General features: G+C 37.9%; 1 protein-coding gene across 2 annotated transcripts in view; it reads right to left on the reverse strand.

Moving 5' to 3' along the window:
* Positions 1 to 1,138: 1,138 nt before the first annotated feature.
* Positions 1,139 to 21,688, reverse strand: part of PIK3C2G (phosphatidylinositol-4-phosphate 3-kinase catalytic subunit type 2 gamma) — a 200,105-nt gene continuing 179,555 nt past the window's right edge. For both annotated transcript variants that reach the window (XM_052668620.1, XM_052668619.1), the window contains exons 32-33: positions 7,294 to 7,419; positions 1,139 to 2,034 (exon numbers count right to left, since the gene is read on the reverse strand). In XM_052668620.1, coding sequence (XP_052524580.1) covers positions 1,882 to 2,034; positions 7,294 to 7,419 — 279 coding nt within the window. In that variant the 3' untranslated portion in view covers positions 1,139 to 1,881. The remainder of the gene's footprint in view (positions 2,035 to 7,293; positions 7,420 to 21,688) is intronic.

Genomic DNA, 21,688 nt, shown 5'->3' on the forward strand with positions numbered 1-21,688 from the left:
TTTAATGCTTATGTTATTTAAAGCCTTTTTAACACTATCTTATTTAATGTTGCTCTAAGATGGAAAATCAGAGTATGCTGTAATCAATGATTAGAAAATGCCACTGAAAATAACACTGTTAGGAAATAGCATTACAGTTGTAATTAGGAAACCAAGGGAGCAGACTAAGAATCTAAAATCAATATTGAACTGTAAGCTCACGTAATTTGATAACATTGTAAGCTGGAAACAATATGTTTTCTGTTCTTGAGTGACAAGTCACTTGATTCTTTACTCAGGAAATCCTATGATCTAAAACGTTAGACTTACTGAACTTTGTAGTGATCATATCTGTATGCTAGCCAATATCTTTTCCTGCGATAAATATTTTATAGTTTTCTTCAGAATTCTACTAATAATAATACTCAATATTCAAGCAGAGTTCCCCCCTAGCTCCTTTTACTGAGGAGGAATTTAATTTCACAAGGCAATCTGGTGTATCTATTCTCAGAAAAAAACTGATCAAGTGACATGGCCAATTGGTTTGACGCTGAGGAAAACTGCAGCTTATTTAGATTCCTAAACACCACTCCTAGTCCCACTTCAGGAGCTTTATACAACATTACCTTCTGAAGTCTGATATGTGAGTGTCCTCTGGGAGAAGAAGGCAATTATCTTCAGCTTCTGGAGTTATTATCCCTCTGTTGACCACTTTTCTACCTGGTAGAACAAATGTCAGATCTACTCAGTATGGTACCTTAAAATTTTACAGCAGATCAGATCACAAATCAACGTGTCTCCTGTGCCTTAAAATGTGCCCTTGCTTCTGGAAAGGTTTATATACATGCTCAGCTCTGCATGTGTATAATAGACTGGCAGTAATGGACATTTCATTAGAGTTGCTTACATGCTAAATGTTCAAAGATGTGCTTAAGTGGTTCTTCGCTTTAGGTAAAAATGCTTTGAAGAACAGAGCCCATGATCAGCCTCAGTGAACTCAGAGGTAGAACTCACATTCATTGGGTATATGTATATGTAGCCCTAAGGTCAATGCTTGTATTCACTTGACTCCCTTATACAGAATAGGAATGCAACGGGGTAGGACAAGTGAACAAAGACTCGTTATAATATGATCTTAAATAAATACAACACTGAAAGCTCACATTCAATATGTTTTATTTATTTGTGAAGATTAGCTCCACATTCCTCCTTTCTTCTCACAATCGACCAGTTGTATCTGCCTCTTAGATGTCAGAATAAAAGAAATGTTGAAATAGCTTATTCACAAATGAGGATCTGAGATATAAAGTTGCATTACATAAACACCAACCTATACTGCACAAAATGTCTTCTGTGCAGTTGTTAAGTTCTTGATTCATTGTTGGTACGCTTGTTTTCAAATGTACAGATTGCATAAGATTTAACATGAAATCTGCTAGACGTCTGAAATGTATTGGCACCCAGGGAATCCTCCCATGGATCCCTCTGCTGAATCATCACATTCAGCGAGTCAGAGTGGACAATGATAAATTACACCTTTATCAGCATTGTTTCAACACCATCAGTGGAATTAGCAGGCAAAGAATTAGGCTCTGACCCACACTCTGATGTGCACTAAATTCAGGGTTTTTACACTGCTATTTCACATGAACAAAAGTCTTGATTGCTGTCATAAGAATACCTGCATGCTCCTACATGTTAGAATGCAATTTCTTAAACTCACCCTAACGGGAATCTGTTGCAAGAATATGGTAGCAATTTTAAGACAATAGCCTTATGATTTGAAATGTTGAGATCAGCAGATGAATGCATATTCTCAAGGGCAACTGAGACAAAATGTACCATGGAAAATGGAATAAAGAAACATTAGCGGATAAATAATTGAATTGTCTTAGACCACATTTAAATTTCACTGTTTCCCAGTGGATACCATTTTTCTTCATTTAACTGGACTCTGCTCAGTTGAATGTTAACAGCTCCCACAAATGTTCCTTTGCTTTTCACAACAAGCTTCAGTATATGGCCTTCAAGTTGCATAACTTTGTTGTACACAACCTGAAATAACATAAAGTGCACAGGAAAGCATAAGAATCTGTGAATTTATTTGACAAGCAAAATACTTCAGTACAGCCTTCCGGATGATGACGATAACTTTACAATAATTACTGTAAGCTGTCCTCCAGAATTCTAAGCTATTAATTATGAGCCAAATTCAAGTCAGTGGATTCAGCTCAGATCTACATTTGATCAATGTAGTTTATCTAAGAGGTGTTCTGCTAGTGTAGGCTTGTGAAGTCTGACTACCAAGCATTTGTAAATAAATTTGAAACCTGTGTTGCAATACTTGATTAAAAAAATATGAATGCATGATTTGCCATGTGAAAATTGGAACTAAGGCAGAGTTTTGAACTCAAATGAGGAGATATATCAGATCTCCACAAATCTCTCCAGGGAAGAATACAACTGTTGGTTTTCCAGTGGAGAGATTAAGATGAAGAGTACTTATCACAGACAGAAGTGTGAAATGGTATTAGGAAAGGTGTAAATGTAAACTTTTAAATATCTGTCCACATCAAATGCTTTGAAAAATGGTGTTTCTGTTCTGAAAAAAACAAAACAAAAAACCAAACAACCCTCTTATGTCTTTTCTTTTTTTCTTTTTGTAACTTGATATATTATTATATTTGTTACATGTTGCTTAATAGTGCCTCAAAACAGCTTTATGTTCCCTCCACATGTCTTATGAAAGTATACCACACAACGCACAGGACTGCAGAATATTGTTATTAGTTTAATATGTTATTATACTAATATAATACATTATGTGATTAAATCTCATGCTACACACCAAAACTAGAAAGGAACATACCAATCAAACCCAAAATTTTATAACCAAGACTTCCACAAAATTCCACAACTGCTCTAGATCAGAAATCCGCATCATGAAAAAGAGAATAATTTTCCTTTGAAATTTGTATACATTTTACTATTTCAATAAAAATAGCTGTATATGTGATCCTGGTTGTTAACTGTATTTAAATGTGCCCACTATAATATGTGCATTTTTTAAGGGACTTATGGAGTTAACATGACAGAAAGCTCAGCCCACTCAGTAGATGCTGTGGGTGTGGAACATGTCTGAGATTGGCCCCCAGTTTAGCAAGTGGAAACAACTAAATCTGGACGTTTCTGTTAGTTGAGAAGTGCTGTTAATGCTTCTCAAATTAAATGACACAGCTTGCTTAGCATCTCTTTAGAAAATTATTAAAGCCTATAGTTTCAAAAAAATATCTTTGAAATTACCTTGGTGCTGTGAGAACACAGATTAATTACGAAATGATAATGCAGTGGTTTCTGAATTAAAAAAATAAATCTGGAGTGATAGGCTAACAACAATGAGCTGCATTCCGAATAGGCTCCTATGTTTCAATCTCTGCATTAATCAAAAACTGCTGAGTGAACTGAGTACAGCTTGATAGAATGTGAAAGAACGCTGTCAGCTAGATCCAGGCCTCAAAGGAAAGCTTTGTTAGAGAAGTGCGTTTAATCTAAAATTTGTATGGATGGAAGTGTTTCCAATGTTTTTGCTATTTTAGTTGCAGTGGAAAATGTTTAAAATTTTAATCTCACCATGCAGCTTAAAAAGCAAATGCAGTAACACTGTCACTTCACGAGGATGGGAAAGTGAAACTGCCCACAGTGAGCCTGCCATGCAGCCTGCTTGGATTTACTGCACAATCTGGATGCAGTATGAAGAGGAAAGTCAGACTGAGCTTCCCAGCCTCGCCTGGGTCTCTCTGGGCTGGACTGCTCCCTGCACTGTGCGTTGTGAGGAGCAGCAGTGACAATCAGTGACACACTTCAGTCAGAGATGAAGGCTAAGCCCCAGCAGTGTTCTTCTTGCAAGGGACAGCCAGAGGGTGAACTTCACAGGCGGATCCAGGAGGTGTGAGATCTCTGGTTCTCCCAGGCAATCCTAACAGGGCCGGGCTGTTCTTGTGAGACCACAGAGCACTCTGGTCCACGACAGGTGGGCACTAGAACAAGCTCCCTGGTGTAGTGGGATGGTTGATGTGCCAACAGTGAACAGCCACAGGATTGCTGATAGAAAAGCTGACTCATCATTCTTTTTTACTGGCTTTTACTAGAAATGTCTTACCAGGCTGCAGTCTGGTAAGTCTAATGTGCCAATTTGGAAACCTTTGGAAATTATAGCTTAGGACAGCTGTCATGACAGCGGTGCCAGCGCCTTTCAGTTTATGTTTACTGAGTGCCTTCTTCATCAAATTGTGTATGAATACAAAAACCCAGCTTTCCCGTCTTCTGATAGCATATCTGACCAATATAAAAATGACCTTAAAGTGTCATCTTGGTGGCTTTCAATAGATCCCAAAAATTGTTTCTAAAATGATTATAATCAGGGAGTGGGGACTGAAGAAAGCCTGTAGACAGATGAATTACATGTGGGCAAAAGAAATATTCCCCCAGTCAGAATTTCATAACAAGAACAGTTAAATCCTGAAATCCTTGTTTAGTAACAATATTTGCCTCCTAGTTGGATCAAATGGAGGTGTGTAATGCACAGGTGGCCCACATCAGTGGGACAGCTAGGACTGGTTCACACATTCAAGTGTTTTTGGTTCCAAAAAGAAAAGCACGTTGTCTAATGGCATTTTAATGATAGATAAGGGAAAGTTGGGGGAACGTCAGTAGCCATGACAAACTTTGTAGATTCACCCTTAATTGTCCAAATCAGCACTGAAGCACAGTGGTGCAGTTAGCTGCTGTGGCTTTGGGCACAGGTCCCCTTCTCCTCTGTTATGCCTGGGCTGTTAGTCCTGCTGCAGGTCAGCAGCTCCCTGCTCTGAAGGCAGCTGCAACAGCACTCGGGCTGATGTAGCCTAGGGGTTTGTTCATGTTTGCCCTTCCACACCACGTGCGGGATGGAGAGAATTCCCTCTTGTTCTGGCTTCCCCGTGGCAAAGCACGCCTATTCCTGCTATGGAGGTTCACTCATTCTAGAAGTGTGTGACTCTAGGTGCTTTAGAGACAAAGTACAGCAAGTGTGAGGACTTGAAGTGTGTCTCATAACAAACATGACACACAAGAAAGACCCCGCTGTCATTGGTTCTGCACATTGATCCTTTTCTCAGTGAGAATTTGAACTTAAATAATTCAGACTTATTTTCAGTTTTCTAACTTTTCTTTGTTCCCACTAAACTAATCTGAAATCTCCCAAGTGATTCCTATTTATTGCCAGTAGCCTAACATCTGGCATATTATTCTGTTTCTCCTTACCTTGCATCCCATTTTTCTGAGATAATCATTTTTTAATTCAATGTTACACCAATATGAGTGCAACAAACTGAAATCCAAATACAGGAACAAGAGAAAAGGAGTGCTTGTTAAAAGCAACTCCTAAGCATTCAGCATGGTTCATTTTATTGCTGGTCCTCCTGGACCTTCGCATCTGTAATCTCACGTATGAGTAGAAATCAAAAATAAAATGCACTTTTGCAAGGTTGATAATTTGCTGTAGGCAGTCATAAGCAATAAAAGTACAAAACTAAAAGCAAAAATACCCAAGAGAAGCACATTTCAGAATTTTCTCAGTCTCGAACATGGAGAGAAATTAATCTACAGCTTCCTTCCAGCCATTTGGCTTTAATAAAAACTTATGAACTCATAAAAAAGGCTAGTACATTTCTGTACACAGCATTTTGGACAGTAACTAACTTAAAAGACAGCTGACTTATATTTTTAGCTGTTTTCCTTCCCTGGGGCTTCTTCTGCCTCAGTCTACCAGCCTTGGACAGAAAATGCATACAGAATGATATCGCATATGGAGGAGCAGAGCTGCTAACAGTACAAGCTTTGGGTTTGAAATGCCCAAGTTCAGCAGAGCCATATGTCCCCACTGTGATTAGCAGCTCCTGGTGAAAAAGACTGAGCATCTGTGAAGAAGGCTGTAAGTTTTGAGTAAAGAATATTTAAGTGTGCATGAATTTTCTCTTAACAGCAGAAGGATGACCCTTAACCACAATTAAATCCCCTCCCAGCATTTCAGACTACTGTCTGACTGCACCTAGAGTTTTGGATTTTATGGCATTCAAATTGGTCTAACAATGATTAGAAACAAAACTGTGTTACTGAATGGTTAAACGGTTCTTGACCGTACCACATTTTGGAAAATTTTAGAAGAATATTAATATAGAAACGATTCTATTTCTTCTCTTTAAATAACCTTCAAATATAAAGAAATAGCTTTTGCTAGGCCAATTAGCCACATTCCACTCCTTGACTGAGAAAAAAAAAAAGAAAAAAAAGAGGAAAAAAAAGTGGAAAAATAAAACCTAGTTCCTTTTTATTCCCAGGCAATAATATAGGGAGCAGCAATAGCAGTGGAGGAGCCTTCTTACAGCAGTGCTGGAAGCCTTTAATATAAGTAGGTAGCTTTGTAATCAGCTAGAAGTGGGAAAAAGAAAAAAAATAAAAATCCCAGGAGGGGGAACTGGAAGATAAGGACTCAGTCTCAGCTAACTAACTTAATTTTAATTGTATCTTATCTGTGAAACAGGATATAGTGGCCATACTTTCCATGAAGGTTACTCAAAGTATGTTTGTAAATTGCCTTGAGATCCTTAGGAGATCTAGAGATTTGCTTCACGTAATACTTATCATTTTCAATCCTACCTGCTGTTTGAATCTCATCTCCTCCTACAAAAGGACAAAGGTTATTCTGCTTTCCATTTTGTAGTCAACATTTCTCCGTCCAAATGATTCCTTACACCCCAGAGGCATGAGCACTTCAGTGGTAAGTGAAATAATTGTACACGGCTGTGAAACACTGGCATCTCTACATAAAAAGGACTGGACTATTTATTATTGTGTTATTATTTGGGATGGTGACAACCAATTTGGTTGTCCATTTTCGAATGTGATTTTGAGCAACAGCACCCATTCAATTAGTGCTTTTTGTGCTATTACATAAATCGGAATTAAAATCAGCCTAGGTTTTAGTGCAGTGATACTGGGGCTCATCTGGCTATCGTGTAACAGTGATTACCATACAAGACCAAACAGAGTAAATAATCCAACCACTTTCCCAAGCAGAAACACATAAAAAGACGGTCTCACTGCTGAGAAAGAAGCAATAGAAAGGATTTTTCCCATTTATGGTTCAGCTTACAATAGATTCCTTCTGTTTGATCATACTTGTGACAGCCCTTAGAGCCACATTGTTGTATTATTTCAAGAGAAGATAACAAAAATAAAATGCATAAGAAATGATGGAAGAAAATGAAAAGTACTCACAATTTCATTGTAAGTAGGGTTGGTGGTTTTGGGAACCGTTCTTGTTTTCCTTTGATTGACTTCATCAGGATCCGGCAGAAGATAAAATTCAGCATGTGCACTTGGAGCAGAGCCATCTGGGAGGTGCTGAAAAGCAAAATGGTCATAAACATGAATGCCCAGGTTCTAGCAAAGAAAACAAAGAAAAATAAAGAAGTACCAAATGAAATCTGGACTTTATGCAGACACAGAAACATATCACATCCTGATCTCTTGGCTAAATCAGAGTGCTAGTGCAGCAAACGACAGATACTCTTAGAATTCAGCTTTATGCTGAATCAGGCAAAATCAATGAAATCATACAAGAACAATGTGAAGTTACCTATCTTTAATGTTTTATTTTCTGGTCCTTAAGCCTCAATCTGCTATAACTCAATTTACACCGAAAACAGTCTAGGCCTTCCATTTTCTAGAGTAATGTATACAAACTGGATTTTAGCTAATATGTTCTCATTGGTTATAATCCTTAAGTAGTGCAGGGCTGACACTGAGGAGAACTGGCTTTTTCTAAGGGCATTTCAAAACACATACAACTGTAGAGGAGCCAGAAGCACTTTCTATAGCAGTATGGGCAGAACAGCATTCTTATAATAACAGCCTGCCTGATCTCTCCCATCACACAGCTGCAAACTCTCTTTAGTTTTCAAGTTTAAATTACTTTATGGTATTCCAGATACTCCAGCTTATGGGAGCTACTCCAAATCAGAACTGAGCCATTAACTGGCTCAGTCATAAGTTATAGCTGGTGGGTGGACAGCTTCTGGATAACCTCTGGACAGCTGTAATCTTATTACTAAAGCAACATTATTGTCACTTAGAAAATATATTGGTAATTTAAGAGGCTTTAAAGGAACATACAAAGTGTATAATGATGAAGAACTGTGGAAAATGTATCTGTACATGCCTTAGTGCTCAGCTTATAATTTAGCAGGTATCTTTGTGTTAGTAAAATAGTAGTATACAAACAGAAAACACAAACAGAGTCATAAACACACAGGTTTTTATCAAAATATCGACAATTTCAGTAGTATTATTGGTATTTTAGGCATCAAGCTGACCTGACAGCTCCCAGGCAATGCAGTATCAGGATGCAAAAGAACGTGCAGATGAAAGAAGAGACCTTAAGATATCTGGAACACATGAACCCAAAGGAGAAGCCAAACACTGCATTTATATTTCCCACTGTAGCTTTCCCTGGCTCAGAATAAAGTAGTTTCTCAGATTTTGATTATTCACAGTATGTGACTGGAAATATGGGGCTTTCTACAGACATCATCAACAATGTCTTCCTGTAATAGGAGACGCTGCTGGTGTCCTAGAAAAAATAGCTTTCTGCTAGGAAGAAAAACAGTGCTTGTATGTGCGAGCAACCAGTTCTTGCATAACAAATCTGTTTTTTGTTATCTGAAATGATCCTTCAAGGCAGATGATGTGGTCAACTGGAAAGACTAATATTGCTATACAGAATCAAGGGATGTACTACTCAAATCATTACATAGTGTCAGCACTAGGTGAATGATTAATGTTACTGTCAGTAAGCTTTGCAAAATATATCTGATGTAAAATATATTTGGGATTAAGTTAGCTAGGATTCAGCTACCAAAATGAGAATGCCATTAAATGGCATTTTCCCAGGACACAGTACCATATTGTTAAAACAGGATTTATAACTTACACTATCAATTTAAAAGCCCATCTCTATTGATCTGGGACCATATTAAAACTTCAGTCAAGATTGACAAATAACAGTAAATTGAACAGTCTCTTAAAAACCAGGAAATAGAAAACAATGTAGCCTTGTACTACTCCAAGTAACCTGGATCCTATCTGTATAAAGCTCTTCCTTCAATGAATAGATAAGCATCACTATAACTAACTTGAGGGTCGATGGATTTTGGTCATTTCAGACACAAAAAATAATAACATTTAAAAAAGGAGTTATTGCCAACTCAACTGCTGCAGCCCAGCATAAGGATCTTCACCTTCTCAAGCATGGAAATGCTATAAAAATGGGATAGTCTTGTAAAATGTCAGGCTTTATAAGTCATACCAGTGCTGCATTGCCTAACCAGGGGCCATGTCAAAGCTAATATCGAAAGCTAAGGTAAGCAGCAGCTGAAAAGGGCACTGGGCTGAGAAGGCCAGCTGGTAGGCAGGAGACTACAAAGGTAACAGGGAGGACAAATGCCTCTGCCTGGTTCCATTTCTCTTTCAGCTGCTGAGACAGGTCCGCTCTGTGCCCATTGCTCACCAGGGAGAGCACTGTCACAGATCATGGCAGCTCAGCCTGACAGTCATCTGCCAGGGAAAGAACTGAAGCTGACTGCTGTGTGGTGGTTTAACAGAACCTTTGTACCATAAGCACACACAGTGGGTTGAAATAGAATCAGATAAAATTTCGCCTATGCCTTACAGTTGCTCCTTGTCTTCTTCTGGCTCATTAGCGAGCCTTCAGCCAAATCACTTTCCTCCATCAGTAAACTTCTCCCAGAATCACAGAATGGTTTGGGTTGAAAGGGACATGAAAGCCCACGCAATCCCAACCCTCTGCTGTGGGTAGGTCTGCCACTGAGCAGTTCAGACTGCCCAGGTTCCCATCCAACTTGGCCCTGAATGCCTCCAGGGATGGGGTACCCACAGCTTCTCTGGAAAGCCTGTGCCAGCACCTTGTTCCCTTCTGAGTAAAGAATTTCCTCCTTTCATCTAATCTGAATCCTCTTTTTAGTTTAAATACAAGGAAGACTCTTTGCAGTACCACTGTGCCTCATGAAACATGGAGAGAAAACTACTTCCACACTACTCCTTTGAAAGCAGCTAAAGATATGTTGAAAGAGGTGAGTAGGAGGAGAGGGTCAAGACGGAATATCAAAAGAGAATATTTTAGCAATTCACTGAAGAAAACTCAGGGCAGAGCAGTTGCTCAGGGATCTTTCAGAACTAAAAACAAAGCCACTTTTCATGAATAGCAGCAATCAGCCGCCAAACTCTTAGAGGTAATTTAAAAGGCAGCCACCTGAATTCCAACTAGAGATTCTAGTTTCGATTGTCGTCTTGACTTTTTTTTTCTTCCCACTTCACAGATGTTTTCCCACTTTTTCTTTCTCTGCTGAGAAGGCAGAGGGAAGACAACTCCCAGATTCCACAGTTGTCCCAGTTCTCCTTCTGCAGGGCACTGTTATGCCATCAAGTAATCAAGGAGCTTCAGCTGAGCACTGTTCAAGCCAGATCATATATTCCACTACTCAACTGCCCTGTCCAGAATCCTAATATGAAACAAAACAAAACATCTTACAAAACTCTCTCACTGTCCCAAAGAAAACTTTGTCCCATTACAAACTCACCACTGTAAACTTTAGAGGATGACCGTGATCAGCCAAGGCTTTACAAGAGCAGACTCCAGATATTGCATACAGTGAGTTTGTTGGCTTTTCTTCTCATTGGCACAACAGCAAAATCATTTTGTATGAAGAACTTCCTTCTCTAAAGGATTGCTAGAGACAAGACTCATGGTGCTATTGGAAGGGAGTGTACTATGCTAGACCATCTCCAACAGGAATGAAGTGGGATATTGGTGGTTTAAGAATCATGGTTTGAAAACAAGAGTGAGATTAATGTGCTGGAGTTATCTTTTAAAAATCTAAAATAAATGAAATTTGAAGTAAATTGCTTTAAGATGAATAATATGGAAGGAAAAACTCAAAAACTTTTGGGAAAATTAGATCTTTCTCAGTCTTTCATATATGAGTTGAACATTTGTTTGAATAAGAGAAAATGGAGAAAATATAAGAACTGTTTTTTAGAGATTGTCTTCTATCATATTCCAGAATGTCACACTTAGTGAACAGACATGCTGGATTGTCCTTTCACCTCTGACACTCTGCACTGGCAGATTTATAAATTTAGATAAACATGAAGAATATCTGACCCAAATACCACCCTCATTTACTCCAAACAGTATCTTTCTGAAATGGGTCCATTATAAACATGGAATAAGATTTCTAGCTGCTTTATGGGTGAATTCTGAAATCCAGCCAAATAACCCCTTTATTATCAGTGGATCAAATGTGACTCACATCTGTTCATAGTCCAAGCCAGAGGAGAAATCAAACAGTACCATAGGAATTCCATTTTGCACTTTAACTACTTTGCAAAGCCCTTACAGCTTGTACATACTTGTAATCAAGCAGAGAAAAAAAAACAAAAACAAAACCAGCTTAATACTGAATTCCACTTATGTTTAATCCTCTAATATTTTCATTAACTTGAACGTAATGTAAATTTACTTCCTTTAAACAAAGTTACTTCCAATTTTAATTATGATCTTACTTTTTCGACTACGTATTCTTGTAAACAAATTCCAGCAGTAAAAATCTGTAAGGCTGCAAAGGTTTAAAAGCAAGTTCACAACAGAAATGCCATAACTCTTCTTGCCATGTGTATGGACAAAAAAACCTAACAAACAAATACAATCCACAACCCAACAGTGGTTTTGATCTGCCAATTAAACAAATGAGTTGAATTTCTAGGCAGACTCCCAGTAATTTCTCCATATACAAACAAGGCTCTGCTGTATAATTTTCTCAGAGACTGACCTGTTTACTTGACCCTACTAATGACTCAAGGAGGAACTCAGCTATAACACTCTGTATATGGTTTTAAAAAATCAGTTTATTTTTAAGATGTTATTTTCTACTAAAGTCTCAAAGAAAGTAATGAAAATATTGAAAAGGGGGACAGAAAGAAAAGAAATAATGATCTGTATCTACTTCTCTCCACATCTGTAATTCAATACTGAAAAACTAATACAGACATGTCTCTGTTATGTCTGTGTTCCATTTTTCACTCCAATTTTATTTTCTGAAACTGAAAAGATATTGATATTTACTTACAGAAACCCACATAGATAGGTTATGTCTCCTGTAATTTAATTTTAAATATGCTAGCTGTAGCTGGGAAATAATAGATGAAATTCAATTAATTTTTCCATGAGAATCACATTATCTTAATGACTTCTCTCCCTTAGTCATTACTAACCATCCCCAACTCTTCTTCACAATGGATTCTTTGTTAACATTACAAAAGGGCCATCTACTTCAAAATTTACCATATTTAAACTATGCAATTTAGCATGACAACATGAATACTGGGCTTCACTTATATGAATTTTAAAGAAAATTTTATGATGTTAAAATAATTGACTTTGGGGATAATCTATTGTCATTTTTTTTTTAAACCACCTCTTCCTAAGTGACTTCAAATTTAGTTTTTCAGTGAATACTGCCTCAAATTTACATTACTTCATCTGTTTCTCTTAGTGTTAGACTTGCAGATATTTTCTTCCACCTTTAGTCCCAGAGTGAAACAGTGATGGCTCCTGAAGATTTGATAGCTTCAGCTGCCGTTCCCTTTTTTCATTTTTCACCTTCAACTATCTTGACAAAAAGAAATGATCAAAGGTAACTTGCATTAACTAATGCCACCTTTCCAACTCTATAAATAACTTCCTTTCTTCCTCTGAAATTAATTTCCTGGACATTTTCAAATCTCAATTGCTCTTTTCCTCTTCTTTGATGAAAAAAAAAAAAAAAGAAATAATTCAGGATTTAGAAATGTTCCCATCTCAGCTTCTCCTTCAAAACGAAAAGAAATGAAACAAATCCTTCCCTTTTGTCCAGTAGCTCCAACTCAGTTTTCTCAGTTTTCCTAGCTATTACCTTCATGTGTTGTTTTTCTCTTACATGCATCGGCATCAGAATTTATCTACTATAAGGTGAAGAAAGTACTCAGAATATTCCTTAACATTTAACGTGAAGATATCCTTATATCTTAAATGAAACTATGTTACCATGGCACATGGTAACAAAAGCCCTCGGAACTCTAAAGCAAAATATTTATATATTAAATGTAGACATAAGGTACACTTGATTATTTTGCAATCAGGGAGGATTACTAAATAGAAAAATTGCAAAAGAATTAGTCTTGTACCGCAGCAACTTGTATGAAACAGGAGTTGACTAGATTAAAACTAGTAAGAAATGCAGAAGAGCCTAAGGATTGCTGCACTGTCTTCCTCTGAGTGACAGAGCGAAGTTCATATGTAACTTTCCAAGGAAAAGCTAAGTGTTTGCAAGCTGCAGCTTTAGTAGCAACTACTGCCTCTGCTTTAGAAAAAAAACATAACATGCCCTTTGGCTATCTCCGAATTTAAAGATCTGAGAAAATAATCAGCACTAAAATAATGCTATTACAAAGCAAGAAGTTCCTTGCTTTGTACAAGAACAGTGCTATATACACCTCGAGGACTAACTATATGAATGAGAGGTTCTGTTTTTACTTCATGAATTTTAACATGGAAGTGAAGACCCTTTCTTCCTTTTCCTTTGAGACTTTCATATCTCAAAACAGTGAACAGCTGTAATCTACTCTGCTACTACACTTCTCATTTTCCCGACACAAAATGTTTATACATTATTTCAAAGAATACTAAAACAAAAACCATATTTTTGATAACTAACAAATAAATACAAAAGAAGATAATCCACTATATTGCTATGGTGCACCCTACATGCTCTACTATTGGCAAAACAAAACAGAAAATCAATCAGACAAAGTAATTACACAGATAGGGTATTTTTTCACCGTCCTCTCTTTTTTTTTTCACCCCAAATTTCAAAATATTTAATTGCTGCTCTGCAACGTAAGTTTTATTTCATTATATTTCCTGGTGCCAAAATTTCTTGCCCACCTCTCTGTAAGGAATCTCATTCCTATTCCTGACTTAACTCTTATCTCATGCAGATACACAGGTACGTGCATAAACAGAGGAGACACTGTGACAGACGACACTGGAATAGAGGTCACTGACAAAGCAACAACAAAAAGAAATGAAATTTATCTCAGTTTAGCATATCTCTGCATCGTTTCAGATGAACATAAGTGTTGTTTCAGGGGAATTCTGGAAGACATTTATTGAGCAGGTATTTTCTGCTTGTCAGAAATCTTCTAGTAGTGTCAGTGAAGCAAGCCTCCAGATGGCTTTGTCATTTACTATGATAAAAATGCAAAGGTGCTATACCCGTGTCTCTGATTTGAATCTCCAAATATATCCTGAGCACACTGTGCAGCTCAATACCCTCAGCATCCCCCTCAACCTGCCTGTTCTGCATGCAGCCTGTCAGAGCACCAAGTGGATAAACTATGCCTAAGAAGAAAAAGCAGTGGTTTTCTTACTGTGGTTTGTTCTAGCCCTCTCTCCCTCAAGTGAAATAAGGTATTTTGGCAAAAAAAAAGTGCAGTTTTTCCAGTTCAGCTTTGATTGTAGTAGAGTAAAAGGGAAATGGACGCATGCAGCCTAGCTCTTAATAAAAGATGATGTGCTGTATTTCTAAGAGGGAGAACTACAGCCATTCTAGCAAAAATAGGGTCTACAGCTGTAGTGAGTCACAAATGCTCTTAAGAATGAACCAGTCATCCAACCAGCACTCTCCGAAATGAAGATACCACTTCTGGGCAAAGAAGTTGAAATGTTGACATACCCTAATGTATATGTGAGCTATGATAAGTACTCAGTAAAGTCTACATAGCTTTTTGTAATGCTGTCAAGGAGGTAGGCAAGAAGCAGACCAATCTTTTTCAGGCTGGCTTGGTTAAATCACCTACACTTTGGTGTATGACTGCATTTGAGAAAAGGAAGATGTTTTAGACATCTGCACAAATGAGCAGACATGACAGAAGCCTCATGTGAGGCCCTCCTCATTCACAGTGTTAGCTGGAAGCCTGATGGCACTTGATACGTCAGCTCCTGTATGTTCAGGAAAATGAACTGCACATTAAATGTTCAAAGAGCAAGATGGAAGTATAGGTTTTCATCTAGATTAGTTTCTAAAATACCCATGCCTTGTGTCACCTCAGATGCCAGAAGGTATATATGGAGGAGGATATGTGACAGAGGCTTCGTGGAAAATGGCACTCTTCTGGAGCAGACACTGGAGGACAAGGAAGATACTTCATGGTGTTCACAGTATCCACAGTCAGAGAACTGAACTCCCTCATATGTATGTGTCTTAATTTCAAACTGAATCCGAATCCCAATTGGTACACAGGCAGTGGTATTTTTTAAAAGGAAGAAGTATTTGTTAAACATTTAACAGAAAGAGTTCTTTTCTTGCAAGGAGAAAGACAGATTCAGAGAATCAGGCTGATTCCCAAAAGATTCAAAGCTTCATAAGATCTACGTAAAATGCTTCTGATCTGCTTCAGTCATTTGAGAGGAAAACTCATCTAACTGCACTTAGAATTAAGTAAAGAAAACTGTGATATCCAGAAGGTCACAAGGGTATCCTGGGCTTCTAAGCCTTTATTACTTTAGAAAGCTCAGAAACCAGAACCAAACTATTTCAGAAAGATGAGGAAAAGAACAGGGACGTAGCTGCCGTTCAGTTTGAAAATAATGACTTCTTGATAATCCAAAAAGAGCTGTGTATTAGGATAGATATAATTCCAAACGAAATGGGAAAGAGTCAGTGTGGACATACAACTGTAATTGTGAGGTAAAATGGGCTAGTGTCTGTTACTGTCTGCAGCCAGTAGCAGAGAAGTAGAGCTAGAAGATATCTTTAGTAAGTCATGATACAGCTTTGTCTGCATTTACACTGTTTCTGAATTAACAGAAAAGAAAATGATGAGTGTCTCTATCCATCTTACTCAAAGTGTAAGTCTGGCTCCTGAGTCCTGTAATACTGCACCAATACTCAGCACTAGATTACTGGATGGTCACTAGGACCATGTGGTTATCAAAAACTTGCAAATACTGCAATAAATAAGTAGGTAAGTAAATAAATAAATAAATGTGACTGTATAACCTGCAGTGCAAATGTATTAGGTACATTTACTCACAGTAACTGATTTGAGCAATAATCACTAAAAAGGTTTTGGGTTGTTGGGTTTTCTTCTTTTCTAAAAGAAAGAAGTGATACGTTCTAGATTCCAGAACCCCATGCTGTACTGCTATCTTCAGCTCATTTAAGGTCTTTTTTTCCCACATAGATGAACAAATATATCAAAGTTCAGTCATGTCTTAAGATTATATTATTAATGTACAAGCAATGTTGATGCAGGATGTAGAATGCAGAGAATAGGTTTCATGGAAAGATCTCTCTCTGAAGCTTTTGTTCTAGAATTGCTAGATTGCATTCCTTCTTTGCATTTTCTTCTTTGCACCCTGTATTATTGTCGCATATGGAATAACTAATTTCCCAATTAATATTCAGTTAAAGAGTTTATAGGATTGGCTGAGATGTAGTGATATACACTGGACCCTTAGAAATACAGATCCCAGAACTTCTTAACTGTTGGCTCATAGAGAGTATAAAAGAAATTAGCCTTTCAGAAAAGAAACCACATAAACGCTGTTGTTCAGTTTCTCTTTGTCATATTCATATTATTTTCTTTTCTGGTCTGGGCAGAGATGAATGTAAAATGCATAAAGAAATGGCAACTGCATTATGTGCCTACAACTGCATTAAGTGCCGGAACCAGACTACTTTTAATTTTTGAGACTGTACCGAGCCCCCTCCACTTTTCTGTGGGAAATTATTCTACAGCTTGCACCCTCCTTCTGTAAGAAACCATTTTGTTACATGATGTGTGCAATTTCTGCTCCTTAGTTACTTCTCAATACCTCTACTTAAAATCTTGCTCAACATCCTAAATAATTCCTCTTGAACCTTGCTGTATTCTCAATTAAATATTTGTACAATTGAGTTGTGTCCTTGTTAGTTCTCAACTAAGTTTTAGTAACAATACATCACTCCTGGAGTATAAATCATTTCCAAGCAATCCTACTGAGAACTGTTTTTGAACTTGAATTCTAGTTATTAAAAAGCTTCCTGAGAGCAATATTCTAGCATCAATACCTTATAAAGATAAACTACTTAATTTCTGCATCACAACGCCAGGATCTGACCTTTGTCATTGGCATCTCTCCTAGCAACCTCATGTCCCACCATTTGCTTGTTTTATTTCACATTATTACAGGAAATAGATCCGTATCTCCCTGAAGAAATAGTTTTCATTTGCCCAAGCTACTTGTGGTGTTCTGTAAATTACTTTTATTCACTTGATCTTGCTCCATCTCCACTATTATTTGCAATGTTTTCTTCATTTGTACCCAATGGCATATTTAATTTACGTTTGTCTTCATCTCTTGGATCACTCAAATTGTTAAACAAAACTCATTCTTTTTATTTGATTCAAAACAGATTAGCTGTATAGGGAATTACTGAAAAACTAGAAATCGGAATTTAGAGTTAAGGCAGTGCAGTGTCTGTGACAGATGAAAGGGTTTAACAATAAATGATGACATAACTTTCCATACAACATATTTGTCAAAAACCTTCTGTAACAAATATGTCGGAATCCAAAAGTGATTTCTGCACCACAAAAATCATATCTCAACTCTTCCCTATCTCAACTACTGCTGAGTAATAGCCTTTGTTTATAGATATTCTGCTAATTTTCAGTCCAAAAGAGAACATGTTTGCCTAAACTAATTTGTATTCATTTTTAAAGTACTTTCTATGAATACAAAATTAAATCCAATTACTTTATAAGCTGAAGTTAGAACAAGAACTTTCTTTTCACGGCTCTTTTGTTTTTCTGCAAAAATCACTGGAGAGCACCATATGTATGTCTTACTTTCCCACATCTGCCAAATTTCTGATTTCATTCTCTTACCAATATCTTCTGAATAACTTTCATTCATCTCAGAGGGATCTTTTTTCCACTTGTTTTCCACTGGTGGATGACTGGTCAGGCTTTGCTTACCCATGAAACATATTCCCTATCCCTGCTGGCTAATCAGTAGGCCTTGGTAAAGAAAGCAGGAAATATTCATAATATTGTTAAAGGTGTATGTAATGTTGCTTTTTATGTAATTGGCAGGCACTGCATTGCTGGTATGTGATATATTCTCCATTTAAATTTACAAGGGCTGCTCTAAAAGTAATGCCTCTTGTTGTATTATGTTGACCGACGACATCAGAGGTGGATGTTGGTGGTATGGCAGTAGAGATTGAACCTTCCCAACAGTATCCCACTACATTTTGTTACTGTGCAATAGATAGCAGCAGACAAAATGCATATGGCAGTCTGACAAAATGACATCTGACATGGAAATGTGTAAGAAGTAAAGGTGTGCCATCGAATTTCTCCTTATGGAAAAAATGACACTCACTGATGCCTTCCTGAACATGGCGACAAAGAATTGGATGTGAGCACAGCAAGGCAGTGGGTGATGCATTTTGTCATTGTTGACAGGGATGTGAAAGACAAGCCATGTTAGGGATAGCTAAATATTGTTTTCAATGCATCGGAAATGAAGTTGGCAATGTTGGAATGTCACAGATTTTTGTGCCAGGTGGATCCCATGAATTCTCACACAAGCACAGAAAGAATGCAAATTTCTCAGGATCTACTGAACCAATACAAGGCTGAAGGTGACAGTTTCCTGGGTTGCATCATTACTGGTGATGAGATGTGATGTCAGCACTATGAACCAGAGTCAAAACAGCAGTCTGTGGTGTGGTTACATGAGAATTCCATATTGAATAAAAAGTTCAAGATACAATTCTCAGTGGGTGAAGTGATGTGCACTGTCTTTTGGAATAGGATAGAGGTGATCCTTCTGGATTTCCTAGAATATGGACAAACCATCAACTCTGATCACCACATCAGAACACTGACAAAGATGAAGGCTTGAACTTCTAGAGTCAGGCTAGAGAGGAAGATAACCTTTTTCTTGCAAGATGATAATGTCAGGTCCCTATACAAGTTTGAAAATCGTGAAGTACATTGCCAATCTTAGTTGGACTGTCCTATGACACCCACCATATAGTCCAGATTTATCACCTTCTAACTTTCATCTGCTTGGGCCAGTGATAGATGGGCTATGTGGGCAACATTTTCCTAACAATGATGCTATCATAGCAGCTGTGAAATTGTGGGTCACATCCGCTGATGCAGATTTTTACAAGCGTGGCAAAAATGCATAGCTAATGGTAGTGAATTGAAAAACTGCGTTTTGTATCTGAGAATTTGCTCTGTCAAATAGTGTTATTGTTCTCTTAGTATCTGTTGTAGTTTCCACGGAAATAAATAGGCATTACTTTTGAGGGGACAAACATAGCAGCAAGACAAGTGGCTCATTCCCCAGTCTGTACCGATAGCCAGGGTTGCCCCTTCCCAGCTGCAGAATTTGGCACTTGCTCTTGTTCAACTTTATGCGACTGGCAATTACTCAGCTCTCTAATTTGTCTAGCTCCTCTCAGTTTAGTACCATCAGCAAACTTGCTCATAAACTGTAAATATTAGTGGACCCACAAGAGGAATTATGGGAACCAAAATTGACAGAAAAAGAATTCCCGTTCCTTACTCAGCTCAAGATGATGCCAAAGCCCAGTGAAGAGAGTGAAGTTATCTACTTGTCTTTGGGAACTTCCCTATAGCTCTACACCTGCAGGTTCAGAAATCGATTTCACTCCTCTCATTTAGGTAAAGCTTGGCTCTCACATTTCTTCTCATAGCACTTCCACTATCACATTTCAGAAATGTTTTTGGAAGCAATTTGTACCTGGATACCATAGGACACAAAATGGAAAGAGGCTGGATGTCTGTTAAAGCTTAAAACTGATTACTAATTCATCACCCATATATCAGCTATTGCAGAATCATTAATCACCAGGAGCAGTTCATGACAGCCTCAGAACTTCTAAAGAAGGAATGCTGGAAGTAGTTTTGGAAAGTACTGTAGGAATTTATTTTAATTTCAGAAAATGTTCTCTCCGTAATATTGGTTCTGAATTCATCATCCATACATGCTTTCCTAAATTCTGGTAGCATTTTACACTTATTGGCATGAAGTTCATGATATGTTGGCTTTGTTTCTCCTCCCCACTACCCCTGAGGAGTTTTTCTGTCCACAAGAAGTGCTGGGCAAAAATGTTTAGCACTGAGGACTGAAAGTTTAGCTGCTTATCTGGAAAAACCGGGCATGCCTGAAGTCATGGCAATGAAATCAACAGACAACACACACTTCCTTATGAGCCAATGCTCAACCACTGTTCCCTTCTGGATTTCTATGAAGTACAAAAAGAAATATATTAAACAACCCTTCTCTGAATTTCAGAAAGTGCTACTTCTTTTCCTCTGATGTTCTTTTTTGATATACAAAGAAGTCCATCAGCATAGCTGCAGTTAGCCTGGCTGTTTCTGGCTTAGGCAGTACTAAGCTAGCCCATACTCTGCTCTAAGTTCTGTTATAATCTTGATATTCTCCATTTTCTGTTCTGGATAATGTACATAAATGGAAGTGGATGGTTCAGGATCAACACCTGTGTATCTTCAGTGTTCATAAATCCATTTCCACAGCTTCTTTGCAGCTGTGGGAGGTTATGCCTTTCGTCTTGCCTCATAAGCATTCTTCCTAGTACCCTCCCAGTGCTCCTGCTCTTGACTGCTGCCACTCTTTGGGTATGGGCTTGCCACAGTTGGATTGTTCTCACTCCTAGCAGACAAACCTCACCCTGGATCCTGTATCTTCTCCCTTAGACTACTTAGAGCATTGTGCAAGGTACTGTATTATTGTGTTTGTGTAAGAAGCTAACCTTGTTTCATTCACTTCTGCTGTCACATCCTCTGAGACTCAGAGGCAAAATCTCCCAGTATCTCCATATAACATCTCCAGGCCATTGGTACACCACTGTTTCCTTCCAACTCAGCTTGATTTTATTGAAACAATATTGCCTCCATTGCCTATACATAAAGTACAGTATTGCATGGTCTGCATGTCACGCATGCAAGCAATAGTCCAAGAGGCTGAATTAAAATTATGTAATAAACATGTTTGGAAAATTGTATTATTGTATTATCATGGCTTTTCTGTACTTGAAAACTGTGGCTATTCTACTTCATTGGTCTTCAAAGTATTTTTAAACGGGTTTTCTTCAAGGACTTTCTTTCATAACATATGACTGTAATGTTGGTGTGAGTCAGAAGAGGATGCTTGGAAGCAGACCTAGGGGTGGATAACTTGTAGATATGCAGCGGATCCAGCACATGTGGATGCATCAGACTAAAAGTGCCTGCTGTATGGAATACACAAATGCACCTACATTAGAGTATCCCCAAGCTTGTCTGCACCAGATCAATGCTCACTCAAGTGCTATGACATTTTCTTTCCCACATGAATAGGGATAGCTTCACGAAAAATCCTGCAAAGCACCCTTTTGACTTCCTTCTTTAAAGAGCCTATGTGACACTTGAAAATGGCTATAAACAACACCAGCTCCTTAGGGATTAT

Source organism: Tympanuchus pallidicinctus, unplaced genomic scaffold (genome assembly GCF_026119805.1).
Source record: "Tympanuchus pallidicinctus isolate F22 unplaced genomic scaffold, pur_lepc_1.0 scaffold8, whole genome shotgun sequence".
NCBI lineage: Eukaryota > Metazoa > Chordata > Aves > Galliformes > Phasianidae > Tympanuchus > Tympanuchus pallidicinctus.